At 43.7% G+C, this 20868-nt stretch overlaps 1 protein-coding gene and 1 long non-coding RNA gene across 2 annotated transcripts in view; one reads left to right on the forward strand and one right to left on the reverse strand.

Moving 5' to 3' along the window:
• Positions 1-274: 274 nt before the first annotated feature.
• KICS2 (KICSTOR subunit 2) lies at positions 275-19421 on the reverse strand. The gene is made up of 3 exons (XM_001491806.5): positions 18838-19421; positions 14460-14745; positions 275-3311 (listed from the first exon to the last, which is right to left on the reverse strand). The coding sequence occupies exons 1-3, from the start codon at positions 19070-19072 to the stop codon at positions 2495-2497; spliced, it is 1338 nt and encodes a 445-aa protein (XP_001491856.2). The 5' UTR covers positions 19073-19421; the 3' UTR covers positions 275-2494.
• The window catches only part of LOC111774019 (uncharacterized), a 59213-nt gene continuing 57548 nt past the window's right edge, over positions 19204-20868 (forward strand). Inside the window, exon 1 of the long non-coding RNA XR_002808859.2 lies at positions 19204-19383. This is a non-coding gene — a long non-coding RNA (uncharacterized lncRNA). The remainder of the gene's footprint in view (positions 19384-20868) is intronic.

Raw genomic sequence — 20868 nt, forward strand, 5'->3', positions numbered from 1 at the left:
TACATGCATGATCTCACTCCAGTCTTACATATCCTTTGGAAAAGGCAACCCACGTTTCCTCGTCCCCGTTTTATAGATCGGGGAGCCAAGCTCAGAGGCTGGCTTGCTAAAGAAATGAAACTGCAAGTTTGCTGCTTGGTCAGACGGTGGACATACTTTAAAGATCACCTGAGTGACTCCACTGGGAGCGCAGTGAAATACCAACTATTTTCTTTCTTGAAAGTAAATTTTCTCCAATTATGTCCAAATGGACAAAGCAATTACATCAAAGGTATCAGCGCCTCAGTGAAGAATTCGGCTTTATTTTCACACACTCCCTAAAATAATGTAGTCAGTTATCAGGTTGGACCCAAGAGAGGACAAACTTGTCAATGTCCACCCTGTGTCCACACAGCTTCTTAAAATGAAACACTCCTTGATGGACTCGTGGGCAAACTCAGTGAGTGTGGGCCACACTCCCAGTTACCCATGAAAATTGGTCAAGTTGTGGTTTAGAAACAAACTTCAAAATAAGCAGTCTGTGGAAAATATGTGGATTTACTGTTCCAATTAGCAAAGCACAGGACTTTACAGATCATTTCATTACTGATTTTAGAGGATAACTCTCCTAGTAAAATGACTTTGTTTCGTAGCTTGAACCAAAATATGTTTAAAAATAAATATACAATTCAAATATGTTGTAGGTAAGGACTGATTATTTAAATATTGTATATATGTTTTCTTTACACTCTTCTCCATGTCCCACTAGGCATATTTTCTTTTCGGTACATGGGAGACCCCATCATTAAGGCTAACGGTGCTTCTATCTAGGAAAAAAACAATGCATGCACAGCAAGGAATTTTTTCAGCTTCTTGGAAAAACACAAAAGAGAGGGAAAATGACTTGACAGCTTAGTTCCAATTGTTTTCAGCTTTTTGTGTCGGGTCAGTGTTGTACATCTGTTCAGATTTTTACAGAACCTGAGCGAATAAAATGCAGAGGTAAATCACTACTTTCTATTTAAAGCAAAATGCCTTTTTACAAATCATATGACTTTTCTTTTAAAAAAAGAAAAAGAAAAACACATGTTCTCCGCAGAAAATAGGTCAGTGGCTCCTCCACCAGGTAGTGCTGACTGAGGCGGGCAGGCCTCCTGCCCGGACTCGGAGGGGCTCTCTGGTCTTGGCCAACGCTGTGGCCGGCCTGCTGCGGCTGCCCCCTGGAACGACGCCTCTGTGCAACCACGAGAAACAGGACCGATCTGACCGTGACACTGCACACGAGCTCTGAAGGAACCAGCGGAAAGTAACATCTCAGTTACTCTTTGTGGCTGATTTTTATTCTGAGTCAATACCCAAAAGTAAGTGCAGGTCTCCAGAGCCCACGATGCCTTCGCGGCTCCGTCTCCTCCCTGGGAACACCGGCTGAGGGAAGCGCTCGAGCGGCACATGCTAAGATGCATCACTTCTTCCAAGAACAGTGTGCAGGAGACAGGACGGAACCCGTGTGCAGAGGTGCTGAAGGACTGAGCTGGTCACTCAACTACGAAGACGGCTTCAGAATGCACGATTCATTTTTAGCAAGTACAGCGATTCCATTTTGATTTTATAAAAGTAGGCTAAGTCGCGTGAATGTCTGAAACTGGCTGAAAAACCAAAACTGTGTGCCTTTTCGGCCTAAAAATAACCAGGGAGTGGAGCCAACCGTGAACATACATTTCAGCAGAAAGGTGATAAATAGAAGGCCGAGCAGATAATATGCTGAAGAATGAAGAACCCAGCAGAATGGCTGAGGCTGACCTTAAACCAGACTGAAAAACTCAAACTTTATAAGGAAAAAAGCAAATGCAGTTAGGTGTGTAGATCGCCCCAAAAGAGCCCATGGCTACCGAAGCAGCGTGCGGGGGCTCTGAACAGCTCAGAGCTGACGCTACGGAACGCTCTGCTTCACCTTCAGCATCAATAACCGACTGAAATTTCTCACCAAGACCCTAGGTTTGGCATCAAAAATATTAATTTATAGGTCAGAATCATAAAACCAATAATTTCATGTTAATCTGTCAATTTATGAAATAGAAAACATACAGTCCTTAATTCTAAAAAGGCCATGTGATATCCCAATTCCTCATGGGGCGGGGGGGAGGGAGAGGGCGTTTGGCATTGCGTTAGAACACAATGTTTAGAACAGCATAAAACATCTGGAAAGAAAAATCAGAGGCCAATAAATACTCAGTCTACACGAAACGCAGGAAAATAGGAGGAAAGACTGAAAGCACTTTGCCGTCCCGGGGAGACACAGGAGCCATCATCACTTCCTGGACTACTCTTTGGATACTTAACTCGATTGGCCTGAATTGCTTAGAAAGTGTGCGACACAAGGAGGGAGGATTTGTCTTGAATTTAGCTCTGAACGAAGGAGGAACGGATGGCAACTCTCATGGCAGAGCTCTGCGGACCATCGGAGCAATCAAGAACACAGCTCCCGGTCTTGCAAACCTTTCGCACAAACCACCTGCTAGCCTTTGGACCCAGGTTTCAGACTGGCAAAAACTTTGGGGTTCTTAAGGGCGAGCGAGAGCTCGTTGAGGAAGGAAATAAAGTGGGAGTCTCGCTCGGATTTCCTGGACTCAAAGATGACGACAATGGTGAAGTGCGGCTCCGGGCGCGTCAGGAAGTACGTGCTCTGAACTTTGTCGTCGTAGAAGTGGACCACTTTCTCCAAGCTGTTGAGGTCGGACATGCGGTCCGTCATGATCATGATGACGTTGGGCCAGTGCAGGACGGGCCTGTCGCTGGGCAGAGACACCACCGCTGGGTACTGGTCCACACCCTTCGGAGCCTCCCTGTAGGAATGGGGGTGGTGATAGCCGTGACCCTGAAAGCTCTCGGAACCCCGGTTGTCAAAGATTAAGGACACGTTGGCAGCATCGTATTTCCTGATGAAGCTGGAAATCTTTCCAAATAGGTCCGGGTTGGCTTTGGCAGTCAAGGCCTTCATTTCTGAAGCAGTTGTCTGTCGGCTCAGGGCCTCGTGGAAGTAAAAGCTAAATTTGGCAAGGAGCATGTTTTTGAGTTTCAGCAGCCAAAGGAAAAGGTGTGGGGGCTGCACGGCCTTCTGAGACTGCCCTCCAAACAGATGTTTCTTGGTCTCCCTCTGCTTTTCAAAGATCTGGCCCCAGGTCTGCAGCTTGGTGTGAGCGCTGTGTAAGTTCACCAGGGACGGCAGGAACTTCCACTCCGAGACCTGCGCCTGGGCCTTCAGGAGGTGACTCAGGACATCGACTTCCAGCTGGAAGCTGCTCTCCAAAGGACTGAGGATGGGGTGGTGGAATCTAAAGGGGAAGGGAAATCAGTAGAATTAAGTGGAAATGTTACTCCACGCTGACATTTTCTACCCTCAAAAAAACAATGTGGCCAGACAAATAATATTATGTGTCGGGGCAGAGGAAGGAAAAATGGAAGGATTCCAGGTTGATTTATTTAAAAAGTCATTCTGACATAACTTCACCATTTCAGAATTATGTCAACATCCTATTCTCCTGTGGAAGCAGCCCGATGTCTGGAAAAAAATGAGAACAGTGGCTACCTTCTTTTCAAATACAGAGAAATTAAATCAGCTATAATTCTTTCTTAACTTATTTTATTTATTCCGGGAATTGCATGACTAGCATTATCATCAAAACGAGGCACCCTCTTCCAGGGTGCGGCCCTAAGGAGGAGCAGGTAAAGAAAAGGCCGTGAAAACATCGCTTGAGTGTGTGCATAACACACTATGTAACTTATCTGATTTCACAGTAACTCCATAAGGTGTTATTAAACCGATTTTTCTGATGAGAGTACAGACTATAAACCTACATGTGAGACACAGTATATGATCAGTAAGTGTTTATTAAAGAAATAGGACATGTACCCGAAAGCCCTTATTCAACCCTAGTTCCCAAATTCCCTTCACATTTAATCATGGTTAAAAACAAAATGGCAGCTAAATAAAAAATATCTAACACTTTAGTCCCCTTCCATTTATCTTAGGATAAAGCCCAAAATCCTTAAGAAGGCTTACAAGGCCATGAATAATCTGGTCCCTTTTCAGCTTGAGCCAAATTCCCATTCTTCTCACTTTCTCCAGACATTAAATAAATAATTAGAAATGCAATAATATCACAAAGAAGGTTAAGATAGTAGTGCAATTTCATTTCTACTTGTTCTAGACAAAACGTTTAAAAGTTTTTTTGACCATGATCTACAGTAAGAAATACACTTTATATTGTGACTAAGAACACACACACATAAGAGTTTTTTAAACTTGTTATTTACAATGTACTCTTGATATTTAATATACATTTTGTAATTGGATTAGTAGTCATTAAATTAATTTTATGACTCATGGACTGCTACCTGCTGTTTGTAAAACATTTTCTACTTTACTTGTAACAGTAATATTGAGGAGAAGGAGACAGGATGTGGGAGTATCCTCTCTTCCAGATAGAGGGGAAAGGAGCATGTGCAAAGGCCCTGAGGCTAGGGAGAGCAGGATGCTCCCTTTCTCATCAATGCTTCTCTCTGATGCTTCAGGTCCCCTCCTCAGAGTCACTTCCTTAGAAATGTCTTCTCTGTCCACCCTCAGACTAGGTCAGGTCCCCCAATTACAACCTTTAGTTTCTTAATACCTGTCTTCCCCTTTAGCAGTTTAATTATAGAGTAATTTATCAGACAAACTGGGACATGTGGTCACCCTTGCTTTGAGCTCCTCCCAGAGGGAAATGAGAGCTGCCTACTGCCTTCACCCCCTTGTCTCTACAGCATGTGGCACGTAGTGGAAGTTCAGTCAATGAGGTCACCAACTATGTCAAGACTAGGATCCTACTTCCTGCCTCATTGATTCTGTTGTTTCTGATCTAAATGAAGCTCTGTAACAGCAGACTAGAACGGCTAAGGAGAGTCCTCTCTGCACAGACCCCTTGCAAGCTTCTTGCTTAGTCTTTTTCTTCTGAGAAACGCCGAGGGACTTTCAGTGTCTGCCTGGCCCGGCGCACCCTCCTTCTCAAGAGGCCTACCTCAGCCCTCACACTCCCCCTGAAGACCCAAGGCACCTGCGAAGGCTGCAGGAATCCACTTAGCAAGGACCCCATTTTAAAGGTGGGCAAGGTCGCGCATTTACTGAGCATGTCTTATGCCCTAGGCACCACGGGAGGCGATTTAAAGCCTGAGCCCATGCAGTGTACTTGCTTCACAGTCAACGAGACAGAAACTTCTCACACAGCTCTGTTTTGGCCCCAGCTGAAGAGGAAAATGCTAGTTATCAATTAAACAATTAGGAACAAAAGCATCACAAGTATACCTAGAGTATTTTTGTTTTTTGAGGAAGATTAGCCCTGAGCTAACATCTGCCACCAATCCTCCTCTTTTTGCTGAGGAAGACTGGCCCTGAGCTAACATCCGTGCCCATCTTCCTCTACTTTATATGTGGGATGCCTACCACAGTATGGCTTGACAAGTGGTGCCATATCCGCACCCGGGATCCGAACCGGCGAACCCCGGGCCTTGGAAGTAGAACGTGAGAACTTAACCGCTGTGCCACGGGGCCGGCCCCTAGACTTTTTAAAAATACATTTAAACACTAATTGAAGGGATTATGATTAAGAGAATACATACGAGGTTGGATATTATAAGACAGAAACTGATTATCATCTGATAAATAGGATGTAGTTATTCACATGACAATAACACATTTTTTTTTTTATTACTGGTGGCATTTTACTCTCAACATCCTTCAAGATAGGGAAGCTAAGACATGAGTGAAGAGTCTAGTCTAATAAGATACTCAAAGAATTAGAAAATCAGATCTCAAATCCTCTAGCTCATATGCTTAATTAATTAGCTAATTTGGCCTCTTCAAGAATTATATGCTTTTAAATAAACATTAAGAAAGTCTAGGGGTTGGCCCAGTGGTGTAGCGGTTAAATTCACGGATTCAGATCCTAGCATGGACCTACGCACTCTTCACCAAGCCATGCTGTGGTGGCGTCCCACATACAAAATAGAGGAAGACTGGCACAGATGTTAGCTCAGGGATAATCTTCCTCACCAAAACAAGAAAACCATCTAATACGCACACACACAACTCCACCATAGCAGCACGTCTCAAAATCTTTGAATTGTAAGAAATGCTTCTACCACCTTAGCTTTTAGGCTCTTTGACACTTAATGAGCAGTAAGTATCACAAGATTCTATAATTATGGGTATGAAGAAAACTTGCCAAGGAATTATGAACGCAATAAGACTGTTAATAAAAGGAAAATGGTATGAGTTTGGAGAAAATTCTACCACAAACAACAATACTCAAAGTTATTTTTCTGCTTCCAGTTGGAAATCATCATTTATATTCAATGTTCTCCTTGAAAGAACATGAATTCTCTGTACAAACTCTCAGAAAGAATTCTGAACAAGCTCTTCCATAAACGTATACTGGAAGTGTTTAAATGCTCAACAATTATTAGGATAAATGCGAATGTCGAACATATTTTTCATCCTTAAGGAGAGCTAAAAATTCACGCTGATGTCATTCTGCCAAGACTCTGAGCTCAGCATCACGACGTATCATTTCCCCATTCCCACTCTGCTCTTGCCTCCTCCCTTTTCACGGCGCACACTACAGGGGTCTGTTCAATTGCTGTAATCCGAAAACACAAACCTCAGCTATGGCTGCAAGCTTCAAAGGGTCTGAATGCAGAATAAACCGGCAACTATTTGCAGAGAACATCTGCTCTAAAGAAAGCCAGAAAAGAGAGCCAGACAAAGAGAACGAGCAAGGACGCCCTCCTTCACAAACCTGCACCGTGGAGTTTCCTCCAAAGGAAGGACGCAGGTCCTGCATGTGGAAGTCAGAAGCTCAGTAAAAATAAATCCAGAGCACAGTGTGAATGCACTAAATGCCACAGAACCATACACTCAAAAATGGTTAAAATGGTGGATTTTATGTATATTTTACCACAATAAAAAAAATCTGTAATCTCTTCTGACTTAAAACAATTAGTTCACTAGTTTTTTAAATACAAACACACTGAGGATATAAAGAGGAATTAGCCAGAGGTCTGCCTACAGGACCTCCCCCAGTAGAGGAGGTATTGACAATGGTGCAAGTGGAAAGCAACACATCTCCTGGGAGGGGCACAAACAGAAGGGGGCTTGGAAGAAGGGGCAACCTTTGGGGTGAGAGCCTGCGGAGGCACAGAGGACAGAGGATTCAAACCGAGCCACAAGCTTAACGAGCAGGCAGGATTCAGCCACGTGAAGACAAGACTGAAATTTCTGGCCCCAATCCTTAACCACCGGACTCCCCATCCTTTGCCAGGTGACCCTGTAGTTCCTCCCATGAGAGGCAGAGTGTCCCTTCCCCTGGACAGTGGACTGGGCCATGGGACTTGCTTTGGCCAAAGGGGTGTTAGCAGATCTGACGCAAGCAAAGTTTAGAATGAGCTTGGCTGGGCTTGTCCTTTCGTCTCCGACCGTTGCTACGGGGTAGCTGCTTCCCCTCTGACCTTGGGCCCAGAATCAACAAAAGTGGGCAACTGAGCCCAAAGCTCACAGCAGGAAGCCATGCCCAGAGAGACCAGGAGCGCTCAGCAGAGCTTCCAGGCTGAGCCAGCCTGGGAAACCTGCACGCCCGCCAGTGTGAACTGTGAGCTGATCTGTTATGCAGAATTATTGCAGCAATCAAGAAATGATAGATAATAGAAGAATGTGGCAGGGTTCAGAACACACCACCCCAAAATATGGCCCCTTGGCCTCCTGAACGTTTTAAGCTGAAGGAGTGTGAGAAACAGCAGGTGCAGGAAGGACTCTCGGACAAGCCCCTGAAGCAGGTCACAAACCCTCCTTGAGAGGGGCCTCCCCACATCCTGAAGACAGGAGCATCCTTATCTCCAAGACTACAGCGACACAGAGGAACCTGAACGAGGAGGCCTTGCTGCTTCCCCCGGTTCACCACACTTGGCTCAGATCCTTTCTCATCCTGGCACTTTTGCCAAGACTCTCCACTCTTCATTAAACCTCCCATAAAAACACAGTGTAACCGCTTCTTCAGGCCTTCATTTCCTTACGAAGGCTCCACGTCACGTAAAATTTACATTAAATAAATGTGTATGCTTTTCTCTTGTTAATCTGTCTTTTGTTAAAGGGCTCCCAGCTAAGAACTTAGAAGGGTAAAGGAAAAAGATACTTTTCCTCCCCTACAAATTCAAGGACATTCTAAGCAAAATAAATAACAGAAACCAAGGAAGGAAATGGCAAATACTTATGGCGAACACACACTATGCACTGTTATGCACTAAAATGCTCAATGGTTTCTCTTTGAAGCGTCTTGCCTTTCACTGAGAGTTTGGGTGCAATTTAAGGCATGAGATGGGCCTACACGAACTTGATGAGGCAGCCTGGGCGAGCTCCCAGAAGGCCTTGAGTCTTCACTGTTAAGATCAAGGCTCAAAGGCTGGAGGAGAATGTGTCCCTAGAAATCCCACTATTATTACTTTTGCTGAAATGAAATTTTCAGGGTGCAATAATTAACCTTGTTGAACCAGACACACACAATTAACTGTTTCATTAACAGTTTTATCACAAATCTTTTTTTGAAGGAAAAAGGACATAAAGCCTAAATAAATCATAGTTTTGCCTTTGGTGAAAATTCTGTCATTTGAACCATTCAGATCAAGAAACTGTGCTTTCTAAAACACAAACAGAAATTTCATGTAACTTGACTTGCTGACTTCTTTAAAATCATTATTTCTTAAAATTATATATATATATATATATATATTTTTTTTTTTTTTTTTTTTTTGGTTTTTTTGCTAAGGAAGATTCACCCTGAGCTAACATCCATGCCAATCTTCTTTTACTTTTTAGTGTATGGGCAGCCAGCACAGCATGGCCACTAAGAGAGTGGTGTAGGTCTGCACCCAGGAACTGAACCCAGGCCACCAAAGCAGAGTGCGCTGAACTTAACCACTAGGCCACCAGCTGGCCCTGATAATTATATTCTTGATTTAGGAGAGTAAATACTAATTTGCATTTATAATCTATCTTCCAGTTTTGTTTTAGCCACAAAACAGAAAGATAAGCCCGAATTTTCTTTTATGCTCACTGTACGAAACAGCTGGATAAATAAATTTAAAATAAATTCTACAGAATCAAAAGAAAAATTCCACTGATGCTTCTTTGCAAAAAAACCCAAGTTCTACCTCTCCTCAAAAGCACTCAAGGAAAAACAGACACTCTGACCCTATATGAGGGAAATTCACGTTTTTCTTCTAAGTGGCCCACAACAAAAAGTCTTCTAGGATTAATGTCAATTATTCAACTTGAAATGCAGCAGCACACATGACTGTGCCTCTCAGACAAGAATTTGCATTTGCAAGAATTTTATCAAACGGTAAAGAGGAAAGCTTTACCATTCTACTCTGAACACAACCGGCTCCCAGAGAAGAAAAACAGGGCATGCTGTCTGCTGTCTGAAAGCAATGGGATACTGCAACGACTCATCCAGGATCTGCATCACAAATCAGGGCCAGGGGGTTCCACTCCATGTTATACTTCACACTTGTTAATTTTTGTAATACAAAGACATTTCATCGTTTGAAAGATGAAAGCTTCACACAATTTTTTATAAGCATTCTGACATGGATCAGATATACTGGGGCAAATAAACAGTCCCTGAAAGAGAAATTGGGTCCTTTGGGAAAAGGATTAACTCTTTGAATACAGCAGAATAGTAAAATATGAATTATTTCTCTAGAACATTGGAACTATGAAAGAAATGTTTCGTGTAGCACAGATGCCAAATCAAAAAGTCTACAGAAAAAAAGATGATCCTGGCAAAGGACCAATCACATTAATTTATAACTAAAATAATCTCACTTCCCAAAGAAAATCAATATATTATACAGGATTTCAACTTTTCAGAATTTCTTAAATAAGAAATCTATGTTGTTCAAATTAACACAAAGCCTCTAATTTAGATAATTTTCAGGCTGGGATGTGTCTGTGATCAGTAATTCCCTATTAATTAGAGAAAGACAGCGTGGGTGGAAGGTGGAGACTGCAGATGGAAACTCTCATTGACCACATGTGATCAGCTCCGTGAGCACCCACTCAGAAGGACGACGGACACAGCCCAGTACTTCCCTACGACCTCCAAGAAGGAAATCCGGGCTTTTGCAGGAAATGGGAGAGATTCCCAAGGCTCTGGGAAGTGGGATGCTTCAAAGAAGGTTCAAAGATGATAGACAGATCGCAAATCTAATAAAATAACAACGAAAACAGTTAAAGAGTAATAATCATTCCTAGGAGAGAAACACACATACACACACATGCACACGCACACACATCAGTAAGGTTCAAGACCTGGTATATATATCCTAGTGTTGGCATCTTTCTCTTATCTATCCAATTTGTTCATGCAGATGGCGCATCAGTATCACAGGGAACTTCTAAAACACACAGGTTTCTGGGCACCCAATCAGAATAACTAAATTTCACCCTCTTGGAGAAGCAGCGAGGCCCCAGGACAAGTACTTTTCTTAAGCTTCCCAGATGGCCCAGCAAAGCCCTTTCACGTTAGCCTTTGGGAACCACCACATGAGATCTCCTCCCCTTGAGAATCAGACCTCCACTTGTACTTTAGCTTTTCGTTTTCATAAAATTATTTTATTAAAAGAAAACATATACTAATCCGATTTGATGAAGAAATAAAAGACTACTTCCAAACACAGAAAACTTGTAAACATGTAAAATTTGTTTAAAAAAATGGGTATATTTATATGCATAGACGCTCTCTCAGCATCACAGGAAGAACTTGCTAACATTTACGCCTCTTAGGAAGAGAATTAAGTAGCTAAGGGACCGGCGAGGAGGCATACTTTTCACTATGTATTCTTCTATACTTTGTAAATTTTGAGGCATGTTAATGTATCACTTACTAAAAGTTAAAAAAAGAAAATTTAGAATATATCATGAAGATCAAAAACACATGACAATAAAACAACAACTCTGGAGGACATTTTTGGGACAACTGGGGAAATATGAGTACGGACTGTCTATTAGATGAGGGTGGAAAACCGGTGCTCCATTTCCTGAGGGGGAAACTATGTTACAGTTTTGTATGGTTCTTAGAAGATACACCCTGAGCAATAGGAGTGAAGCATCATGATGCTTGCATTTGACTTCCAAACAACTTAGGGAAACAATTATATACAGAGAGAGAGAAAGCAAATGTGGCAAAATTTTAATAATAGTGAATCTAGGTAAAGGATATTTATGTGTTCATTGTACAGGGTTTTTTAGTAACAGCTTTACCGGTATTTAATTCACAAACATAAAATACACCCTTTTAAAGTATAAAATTCAATGGTTTTAGCATATTCAGAGTTGTGCAGCCATCACCACCATCTAATTTTAGAACAATCATATGACTCCCCAGAAGAAACCCTATGCCCTTTAGCAGTCAGCCCTCATTCTCCCTCCCCTCCCAACCCTTGAGAACCATTTTCTGTATCCATAAATTTGTAATCTACTTTCTGTGTCTATGACTTTGCCTATTCTGGACACTTTGTATAAATGAAATGATACAATATGTGATCTTTTGCGACTGGCTTCTTTCATGCAGCATAATTTTTCAGGGTTCATCCATGTCATAGCATGTATCAATACTTCATTCTTTTTTATTGCTGAATAATATTCCATTGTATGGACATACTGCATTTATTTATGCATCCATCTATCCAGTTGATGGGCATTTCGGTTGTTTCCACCTTTTGGCTATTCTCAATAATACTGCTATGAATATTCATGTAAAAGTTTTTATATTGACATATTTTTTCACTTTTCTTGGGTATATACCTAGGAATTGAATTCTTGGTCACATTATAACTCTTATGTTCATTACACTATTCTTAAAATTTTTTATGTAGGATTAAAATTTCAAAATAAAAAACTAGGGGAAAACTACAAAGGAAGAATAAGAATATAATAATATATTAACCAACCTATCTTGTGCTCAGAGAGAATATGCACAAGTTACATGATTTTAAGTAGTACACAACTCTTATTCCTTGCAGGGGAATGTAGTAAGCGCCGATGATGTCTTCGGTCATACTATAACAGAAGACTATTACTTCATAGACTTATCATTTACTTATTTTGACTTGAAAAATGATCAACAGAGACAAATTATTTATCTGGATTGGATAAGAAGCATCCCAATATTTGATACAAGCAATGATGCAGACAGAATATGGGCTCTCGGTTCAAAGGTAAGCTGCAGAACCCTGGGCACACTTAACTTCTCTGAGACACCACAAAAGGAGCATCGTTTACACCTGAATCTCAAATCAGATAACGCATAAGAGGGTCTTGTATACCTCAGTAGGTACTCAACATGTGCCAGTTTCTTTCAAGAGCTGTAATAAACATCCACTCCTCTTCCTGCAAGCTTCACAATCAAAAGCTGCCTTATTGAAAATATGGTGACATTTTAGTTTTGAAATCAAAAGATCGCTTAAGTCTCCTTCTCTATACAGGGGACCCCCAACGTCTTCTCTGCTTCCGGCCTTCCAGCTAAGCTCTAGACCTCCATTTCCAACCGCCTGCTGAGTCTCCACTTGAAGATGTGCCAGCAACTCAAGCTCAGCTTGCCCCCAGTTTTGCTCGGTACCTTCCTTCCAAGCCAGCCCCTGCTGACTCCTCAATCCTGTAAGTCATATCATCACTGGAGGTGCAAGACCGCCAGGTCACCTTTGACAGAAACTTCTCATGACTCCCGCCATCCCGTTGCCAAGATCTGTGGACTCTTCTTGTCATCATCTCCTTTCTCACTGTCCTGCAACCACGAGGCCCTGCTACCACCGATCGGATCACCCATCCATTACAGCCTGCTCACTAACCTCTCCTCCTGTAACCGGTCCCTTTGCCATCCCATCCCACACTCCAGCGCCACAGTAAATGGTCCAAGAGAAAGACAAGAAAACGATAGTCCCCTCTTCAAAACCTTTCATGGTTCCCCACTATTTACCGACTATTCACTTATTCATTCAACAAACATTTACTGAGCACCTACAACGTGCTAGGCTCTGTTCAAGGTGCTGAGGACACAGAAGCTGCCATGGAGCTCACATTCTAGTTGTGAGAAAAGGAAAAACACCCTGAGCAAACAACAGTAATTTCAGACAGCAATACAGGCTGTGAAGAAAATAAGGGTGGGGAAACGGGATGGTGACTGAGGGAGTGAGAGTTCTCGTGGGATAATGAGAGAAGGCTTCTCTGACACTTGGACCAAGCCCTAAATGACGAGTAGACAACTGGGACGAGAGCATTTCAGGGAGACAGAACGGAAGTACCCGAACCCGTAGCCTTTCGGTCTTCTGAAGTCACCTCTCGCCTCAAAGCGCCTGCTTCCTCCCTTCCCACCTTTGCCTTCAAAGTCCTCCCTCCCTGAGAGTCACCTCAGATTCCCCCTCCTCCATCAGGTCTCCTAATCTCCCCACTTTGTCCCCTTCCCCAGCCCCTTAATCACAGGAGAATTGTCCTTCCTTTGGGAATGTTAATTAACATATCTACCTTTCCTTTTTTAGCAAACTATCTGAACTCATAGACCCACAGGAGTGGCGTCCTTCACAGCCACCACTCTCCTTTCAGTGCGTCATACGACCACTGAGCACCCACTGTGTGAAGGCACCATGCCAGCCAGGGACCCCAAAACAAGACGGGGTCATTCGTGTGGACACGTTCACAACGCTTCTCAAACTCTTTAGGTACTGCTTTTGGGGTCAGGCAGGGAGCAATACAACCAGTCTCATCTCTTCCTAAGTAGCAACTTCCTCCAAAGAGAAGTTCTCCAGCTGATCAATATCTTTTTTCAAAAAATGAAACTGACTACAAATAACTTTTTGCCTATCCCAAAACACTTAAGTATGCCCTTCTCAAAAGCACAGATGCCTCCACTAAGGAAATTGAAGACAAAACCAAAGCTACACCACAGGCGCCGAAAGCAGTGATGACAGAGTCTCCAACATGTGAAGGACCAGCTACCTCAGAGGGAGAGCGGGGAACGCACCAAGGTGATTGCTTTGAAAGGGACGTTTATTTGAGCGGTGGTTTGTTTAAAAGTCACATTATTTTATATCCAATTTTCTTGTTGTGTTAACTCATTCAAAAGCAGCAAAACCAGTTATAACATACCTTTCAAGGATGACTTCATCCTTGCTCCTTCACTATCGCTTAGAGAAGTCTGCGACCAGCATAGTGTTAACGAAACCCAAAGCAGGTGCCTAATTGATACGTGGTGATCAATGACTACGTATAGACTATAACACAGCCTTTTCTCCTCCACAGCTGTTTCATCACAGATTGTCCTAAGCGTGTTGGACAAGCTGAGAGTCCGGGGCCCGAGAGCCCGCCGCGCCCTGCCCCGCCGCCCTCCGCCCACACCGACCTGGAGCTGTACTTCCTGAGCACGGAGTCCAGCAGGCCGACGAGCTCCTCCGCGTTGATGAACTTCTGCGCGCTGAGCGTGTACATCTTCTCGTAGAAGTCTGCGATCTCCATCCGGGCCTGGACGAAGAAGCACAGCTGCTCCGACAGGTGCGACAGCAGCTCCTCCACGTGCGGGGCGGCGCCGCCCGGGGCCCCGCGCCCGCTCACCACCTTCTTCAGCTCGTTGTGCAGCGAAGTGTAGACGGTGCGGATGGAGTCCTTCCGGCTGAAGAAGGACTGGCTCCCTGGGAGCAAAAGACAGAGGCGCGTGGCAGGTGAGGAAGGGAAACCGGAAGTACAAGACGCCTCCCGGCGCCCAAAAGGAAAGGACGCGAAGCTGCGGGGCTCGGTGAGCTTTCAGCGGCCAGAGTCGCCGATTCCTACGAGCGGGATCTAAATATTTTGTGATTCATAACTTCACTGAGGAAGAAGTTAAAGGAACGCCTGGGACAACGCGTTAATGTAACAACGCCCCTGTGTATGACTTCTTTACCCGGGCGCCGATTCCTCAGCCCACTTCCGTGAGGATTCAGATTTATTTCAGCGGATAACGAACCTAGCAAATGACATCGACCTGGATCTAAAAAGCCCTCCTTCCCCATAAATATATTTACAACAAAAGAGAACATCCGATTATGAAACACTGCTGTTACTCCCGGGAAATGCGAAAATTTTATTTCTGCTTTGGAATTTCATTTTCCTGTGAATCTTATCTTTCAAGCCATGCCAAAAAATGGAAAAACATACACCTGCATCTCTCGTACACAAAAACACAGGCTACCAGGATCCCGGGGAAAAAAGGAAATCTTAGTACTGTTGACAAGGTGTGCAAATGACTCGGCCACTCTCGGCCTCAGTCGTTGCTGTTTTTAACATGAAACTAGTCATGAGCTGCTAGAAGACAAAATGAAGTGCCATCTGGTCTGTGACACGCCTGGAACAAAGCACATATGCAATAATGCTAACCCCTCTCCCTTCCATTTATCACCGATAGACACCTCACCACCGAGCTTCTGAAACTCTGTGGTGACCTGGGAGCTTCAAGAGAACAGCCAGCCAGGTGACCTCAACTGTACTCACCGCCACTGTTAAACAGGGTGGTCTTGGGGAAAATTTTAACTTTCCTTCCTCAGTTACCCTTATCTGGGGAGTGGGGACACCACATAAATACAAAGACTACCTTCAAAAGCTTATCAGTGAACCTCGATCAGCAGGATGTGAAACCAGCTGAGGAAGGGGCAGACCACTCAGGCATTCTTTTAAAAGGCTCTCTTCTCAGGGCTCTCAGGAGCACAGCCTCAGTTGCTGACTGCCCTGGTTAGGGGACTGGCCTTCCTTCAAGCCGGGAAACAGGAATCAGAGACGCCAGACGTCTTTCTCTGTTCAATTTTTTTGAATTTACAAAGCATAATTATTTTGAATTCTTTCCAGAAGGCTCTATTTATGAATTCTCATTATTTCTCAAGATTTCAACAGTCCATCTCACATTATGAAATTTCAAGTAAACAAGTATATGAAAGGAGCATGCAAAACATCTAATTGTGTATTTTATTCTACAACTTCTTGCTAATAATAATTTGTAAACAACAGCTCTCAAGTTAAGTCGTTCTCCTCCATGCTAAATTCCAGTAACTAGAGGTTGAAGAAACTCTCCAGTAATGAAACAAAGGGGAGAAAAGTATGACCTTCTAAAATCTTCCACAGGCAATGAGTCAGCAAAATTGAATTACTGATCCTCCCCAAACAGGTATATTCTCTCCTCAAAGGAAGGAGAAGACTCCAAGATAAGGGCTCCCCCAAAGTTTTTCAGAACTGAGCCAAGACAGGAAAAGAAGGGTCCCTGTCGGGTCTGTCCCTTGTCTAAAGGCCCACGCTTACATCTATAATCAGAATTCACTGTTAAGTTCTCTGATAAAAACCAGTCACAACAGTGAGGTCAAAAACACTCGCTCTTTTTTGAGGAAGATTAGCCCTGAGCTAACATCTGCCACCAATACTTCTCTTTTTCCTGAGGAAGACTGGCCTTGAGCTAACATCTGTGCCCATCTCCCTCTACTTTATATGTGGGACGCCTGCCACAGCAGGGCTGGATAAGCAGTGCACAGGTCCGTGCCCGGGATCTGAACTGGTGAAACCCAGGCCACCGAAGTGGAGCCGTGAACTTAACGGCTACACGACCCAGCGGGCCCCAAAAAGACTCACTTTTTTTGAATGATGTTTTAAATATTTAAAAAAAACACATAAACTTTTTGTTTTGCTTTTTAAAGAAAACTATATAAATGTTCTAATTAGCAAAGTAGTTGAAGAACATGGGAATGTTTTAAATGGCAACACAAAAATTTTTGCCCCAAGTTTTTAAGGAAACGGAGAGTCGGCCCAATAACTGTGAAGTCATATTGTAAGCATGTTGTGTCACAAACATTCCAGTAGCAAAAAACTCTGAGATATTTGCAAAGTTAAAATTTTAAATCTAGAACCTACATTTACTGCACATGTGAGTTATGAGGTATTAAATATGCCATTTTCAGAACATTTACTCAGAAGTGACACATCACCTGGGAGCCTAAACAGTGTGCCTGGGCATGTTTCACAGTGTCAGTTGCTCCAAGGGTCAATTTCAAGGCTCAGTCCTCAGGCTCATCATGCAGCCTGGGGTCCAGGCAGAACTAATCACTTTAGATAATAAGGGCGCTTCACAAAACCCAAGTCAGAGACAGTGATGGTCTTACACATCTTCTTACACACAGGGCAGCCAGTTCTGTTTACTTAAAACCAGGCACACACAACTTAGAGTAGCAGATTTTTAAACTGGGGTCCATAAATAGGCTTTAGGAAATCCAAATGAACTCTCTCAGATTTTATGCAAAATTGTATTACACAAATTCTTAGATGAGCTAAAAAAAAATTAAGAATCACGGCACTGGGGTCAATCACCATTCTTCATGAGGTGGGGTAATCTAAAAACAATAAAACTGCCAGAAAATTATCCACCTTCAATTTTACAGCCAGAATCCTCCCCATTTTCATACATATATATATACACACATATAGTTTCTTTAAATTATAATACATGTACAAATTTTTTATAAATCATAAGGACACAAACACAATCTGACAGTTCAAAGGCAGGTATTCTGGTTTGGGCTCTGTCACCTACACACACAACTGCACATACACAATTTGCCCATCTGTAGAAAGGGTAACAGTAACACTGCAACGGCAATTGTAAATTTGAGACGTGACGGTGTGAAAATGGGAGGAAAAAATACACAAGGTGAAACTATCTGACCAGTCTTTGCCAATAAGTCAACATATTAAATAACAGGTTATTATTCAAATAGCTAAGGCAGAAGCCAAGATCTCAGAAAGCCCTGTCCCTTGAGTGTTTACTGAAGGCAAGATGTACATGGTCAACTTCAGGCAACATAGGAACGGGGTGGGGGTGGGGGGTTCAAAATGTAATCTGCACTCTATTTTACATTTCTATTCTATATTGTATATATGTGTCCTTCATTCATACCTGACTCCGTGGCTCAGATAATTAAAGGGTCAAATTAGGCCAAAGTACTAAAAGGACTCTAAAAGCTCCGGGATTTGTAATATTTATTATTGGTAATTATAAGTAGTGATACTTTGTATGCATGGCCCTTGGCTTTCACATATATTATTTCCTTGTGATCTATTCATACTAATCGTTTCTACCAGTGAAAATCAGTTGACTCAGCTCTTGCATCTTATTTTTAGGGGCAAGATTTACTATGGACAATAGGAGTGTTTACCAGTTTCCCCATAAGTCCTCTCTTGCTAATGGTAGGCTTCTTTCCTGCCTTTCCTGTCTAGTATTCATTTATTTCCTCATTCATTAAATATTTATTGAGGGCCTACGAAGAGGGGGTAGGACTCCAACTGTAGCTCTCCGGGGCCTGATCCTTAAGAAGCCAAATAATAGTGTTCATTAACTCTAGCGAGGTTGTACTGCCAAGTTTTACGCCTCTGGCCGCAGTGTCACTGTTTAGATGAGCGAAGACAAGGGGTTCGCTTAACTTCTCATTTATGGCACCAACCCATGCACTGGGCAAAATGGATACACCCATCGGTTTGGGGTACAGCCCTGCAACGAGCATCCACCCGATCGGCCAATCTATCTGCAGTGGAGGCCGGTGGGCGGGGTTTGTGGAAGCAGAGGGAAGGAAGGGAACGGTGGGAGGAGACCGGGGAGTGCCGAGTTGAGCCTGCGGCTAGGAGTGACAGAGACAGGGGACCCAAGCCACTGCCGACCAGGGAATATAACCCCTTTCCTTCCTCTTCCAGGGGCACGGGGGGCGGGGCGGAGGTACCTAGTTTCTGCCCCAGGTAGGTGAGGCTGTGATAGACCTTCTCGGCCGCGGCCAGGTGGGCCAAGGCCGCCAGCAGCGACAGCCAGCTGCCCCCCGCGCTCTTGTTGGCCTCTCGTTCCTTCTCCACATTGTCCTTGGCCTTGTCGTAGGAGAAGATACCCAGGTGAGAGAAGAACGTCTCCAGCACCGCCTGTTCCACCGGGACCGGGGCGGCCAGCGGGATAGACTCCCCCATGCGAGCTGCGCTCCAGCTCCACCCACGTGGCTCTCCTCTCCCTCGCACTTCCGGGTTCTCAGGGAACGTGCGCACCAGCGTGCGTGCGTGCGCGTGACCGCCGTAAGCGGCGGGCTCGTGGGCGCGCTGCCGCCTGGACCGCGCCTGGGCCTCAGAGAGGCTGCGGGTGAGGGTCGGGGCGCAGGGAGGTGGCGCTCCGCAGCTCCTGAGCAACTTCGGCGTTTCGGTTCCCGCGGCTCCCACTATTCGGACCCTCAGGGCAAACACGAGGCGGCCGACTCGCTGCTCCCTGGAACTGACCGCGTTCTGAGGTGAGCTGGGCGGCCCCTCCCTGTCAGGCTGCGTCAGTGCTGATGACGTCACGTGTGCATGACGTCAGTGGTTTCAGGCCGGAGCCCCGGGCCGTGAGGGGCGGGCGAGAAGGTGAGCCCGGTGCCTGGATCTGTGCTCACTCTCGCAACAAAGGGTCAGTCCTCATAGCTTTTAAACCAACGCAAGGAAGTGGTGTCTAGAGTAGAAGCCAGATATAGTGAAGGGTTTTATCTTCTCTCCGTGTCTAGTTTTCACCCAGGCACACCTGTGGGTTCCTTCTCACCTGTGTCCCCGTCTCGTCATCTCAGGTTCGTGCTCACAAACAACCTCCAAGCAGAGCTTCTCTTCAGCTTGCCCATACGACCTAAACTACATTAGGCTTCCTTAAAAAGTTCCCCCAATGAAGGATAAATTAATGTAGCTTCTGTTAAAGGATCTGAATTGATGTACTTTGTCCTTCAGATTGATTACAAATTCCATAATATTTAAGAAGCTCCATAAACTCAGCTCACAGGGGTGTCCACTACTCTGGAACACTGCTCACTACTCGCTGTTAGTTTTTCCCTTTCTTCTTCCTTGTACGTGCTTATTTTATTCTGCTTGGTCACGCTGTATTTAATCATGCGTATTTACATGTCTCTTTCCCCGGCAGAGTGGTGAACTCCCTAAGGCGGAATCTAGGATTCATTCACCTTTACCATCTTTTCATAATGGATAGCACAATGATGTTTGTTGAACAAATGAGGGAATTGCCAATTTCCATTTTTTCCATACTAGATCTGTTCTGCCATCACTGCCTTTTCATGCAAATCTCATAATTTTAATGAATATATGGTACACCTGTTCCCTGCTCTCAAGAATGTAACTGGATAAGATCAACCCTGTTAAGTGTGATACAAGGCAGAGTTTTACGTTATAAAGGTGGAAGAGGAGGCAGCGATCATTATCTCTTGGGAAAAGTCAGGGAGGCTTCCTGGAGGAGAAGGTAATGATTCTTGATGAGTGAGTAGAAGTCAGTAATCAAAAACAAGTGTAGTCCTAGCACCAAAACCAACAGACACTGGAAGAGGGTTATAAAGCTCATAAACATACCAAGTAATAAGAGAACTCGTTAGATCATAAAGGTGGCATCATAAATCAATGAGGAAAAGGAAAACTTATTTAATTAACAGTGAAGGAGATATGGTTATGAGAAAAAAAAAAGACCTTTACCCTGTATCCTGTGACATAAAATCATTACATGTATAAAGAACAAAACCATAAAATACTAGAAAAAATACAAGTGAAAATTTAATTGATCTAGAGATAGAGAAGAGCCTTCTAATTATGAAAGAATTGGAAGACATTACAAAGGAAGAGATTGACTTGACTATTTAAAAATATCAAGAAAACACCATGCCAACCTGAAAAAAATATTTGTAACATGTCAGACAAAGGTTTAATGTGCTTAACATATCAAGATCTAGTAATCATAAAAATGCAGA

This window comes from Equus caballus, chromosome 6, assembly GCF_041296265.1.
Source record: "Equus caballus isolate H_3958 breed thoroughbred chromosome 6, TB-T2T, whole genome shotgun sequence".
Lineage (NCBI taxonomy): Eukaryota > Metazoa > Chordata > Mammalia > Perissodactyla > Equidae > Equus > Equus caballus.

Bases quoted from the DNA above. Each gene is read 5' to 3' on its own strand.
- KICS2 (XM_001491806.5), bottom strand. From the start codon at position 19,072: ATGGGGGAGTCTATCCCGCTGGCCGCCCCGGTCCCGGTGGAACAGGCG. The intron at 14,746-18,837 runs GTACCTCCGCCC...TTTTGCTCCCAG, and splicing joins CTACCTGGGGCAGAAACTAG to GGAGCCAGTCCTTCTTCAGC. The intron at 3,312-14,459 runs GTCGGTGTGGGC...CTTCCCCTTTAG, and splicing joins CTCAGGAAGTACAGCTCCAG to ATTCCACCACCCCATCCTCA.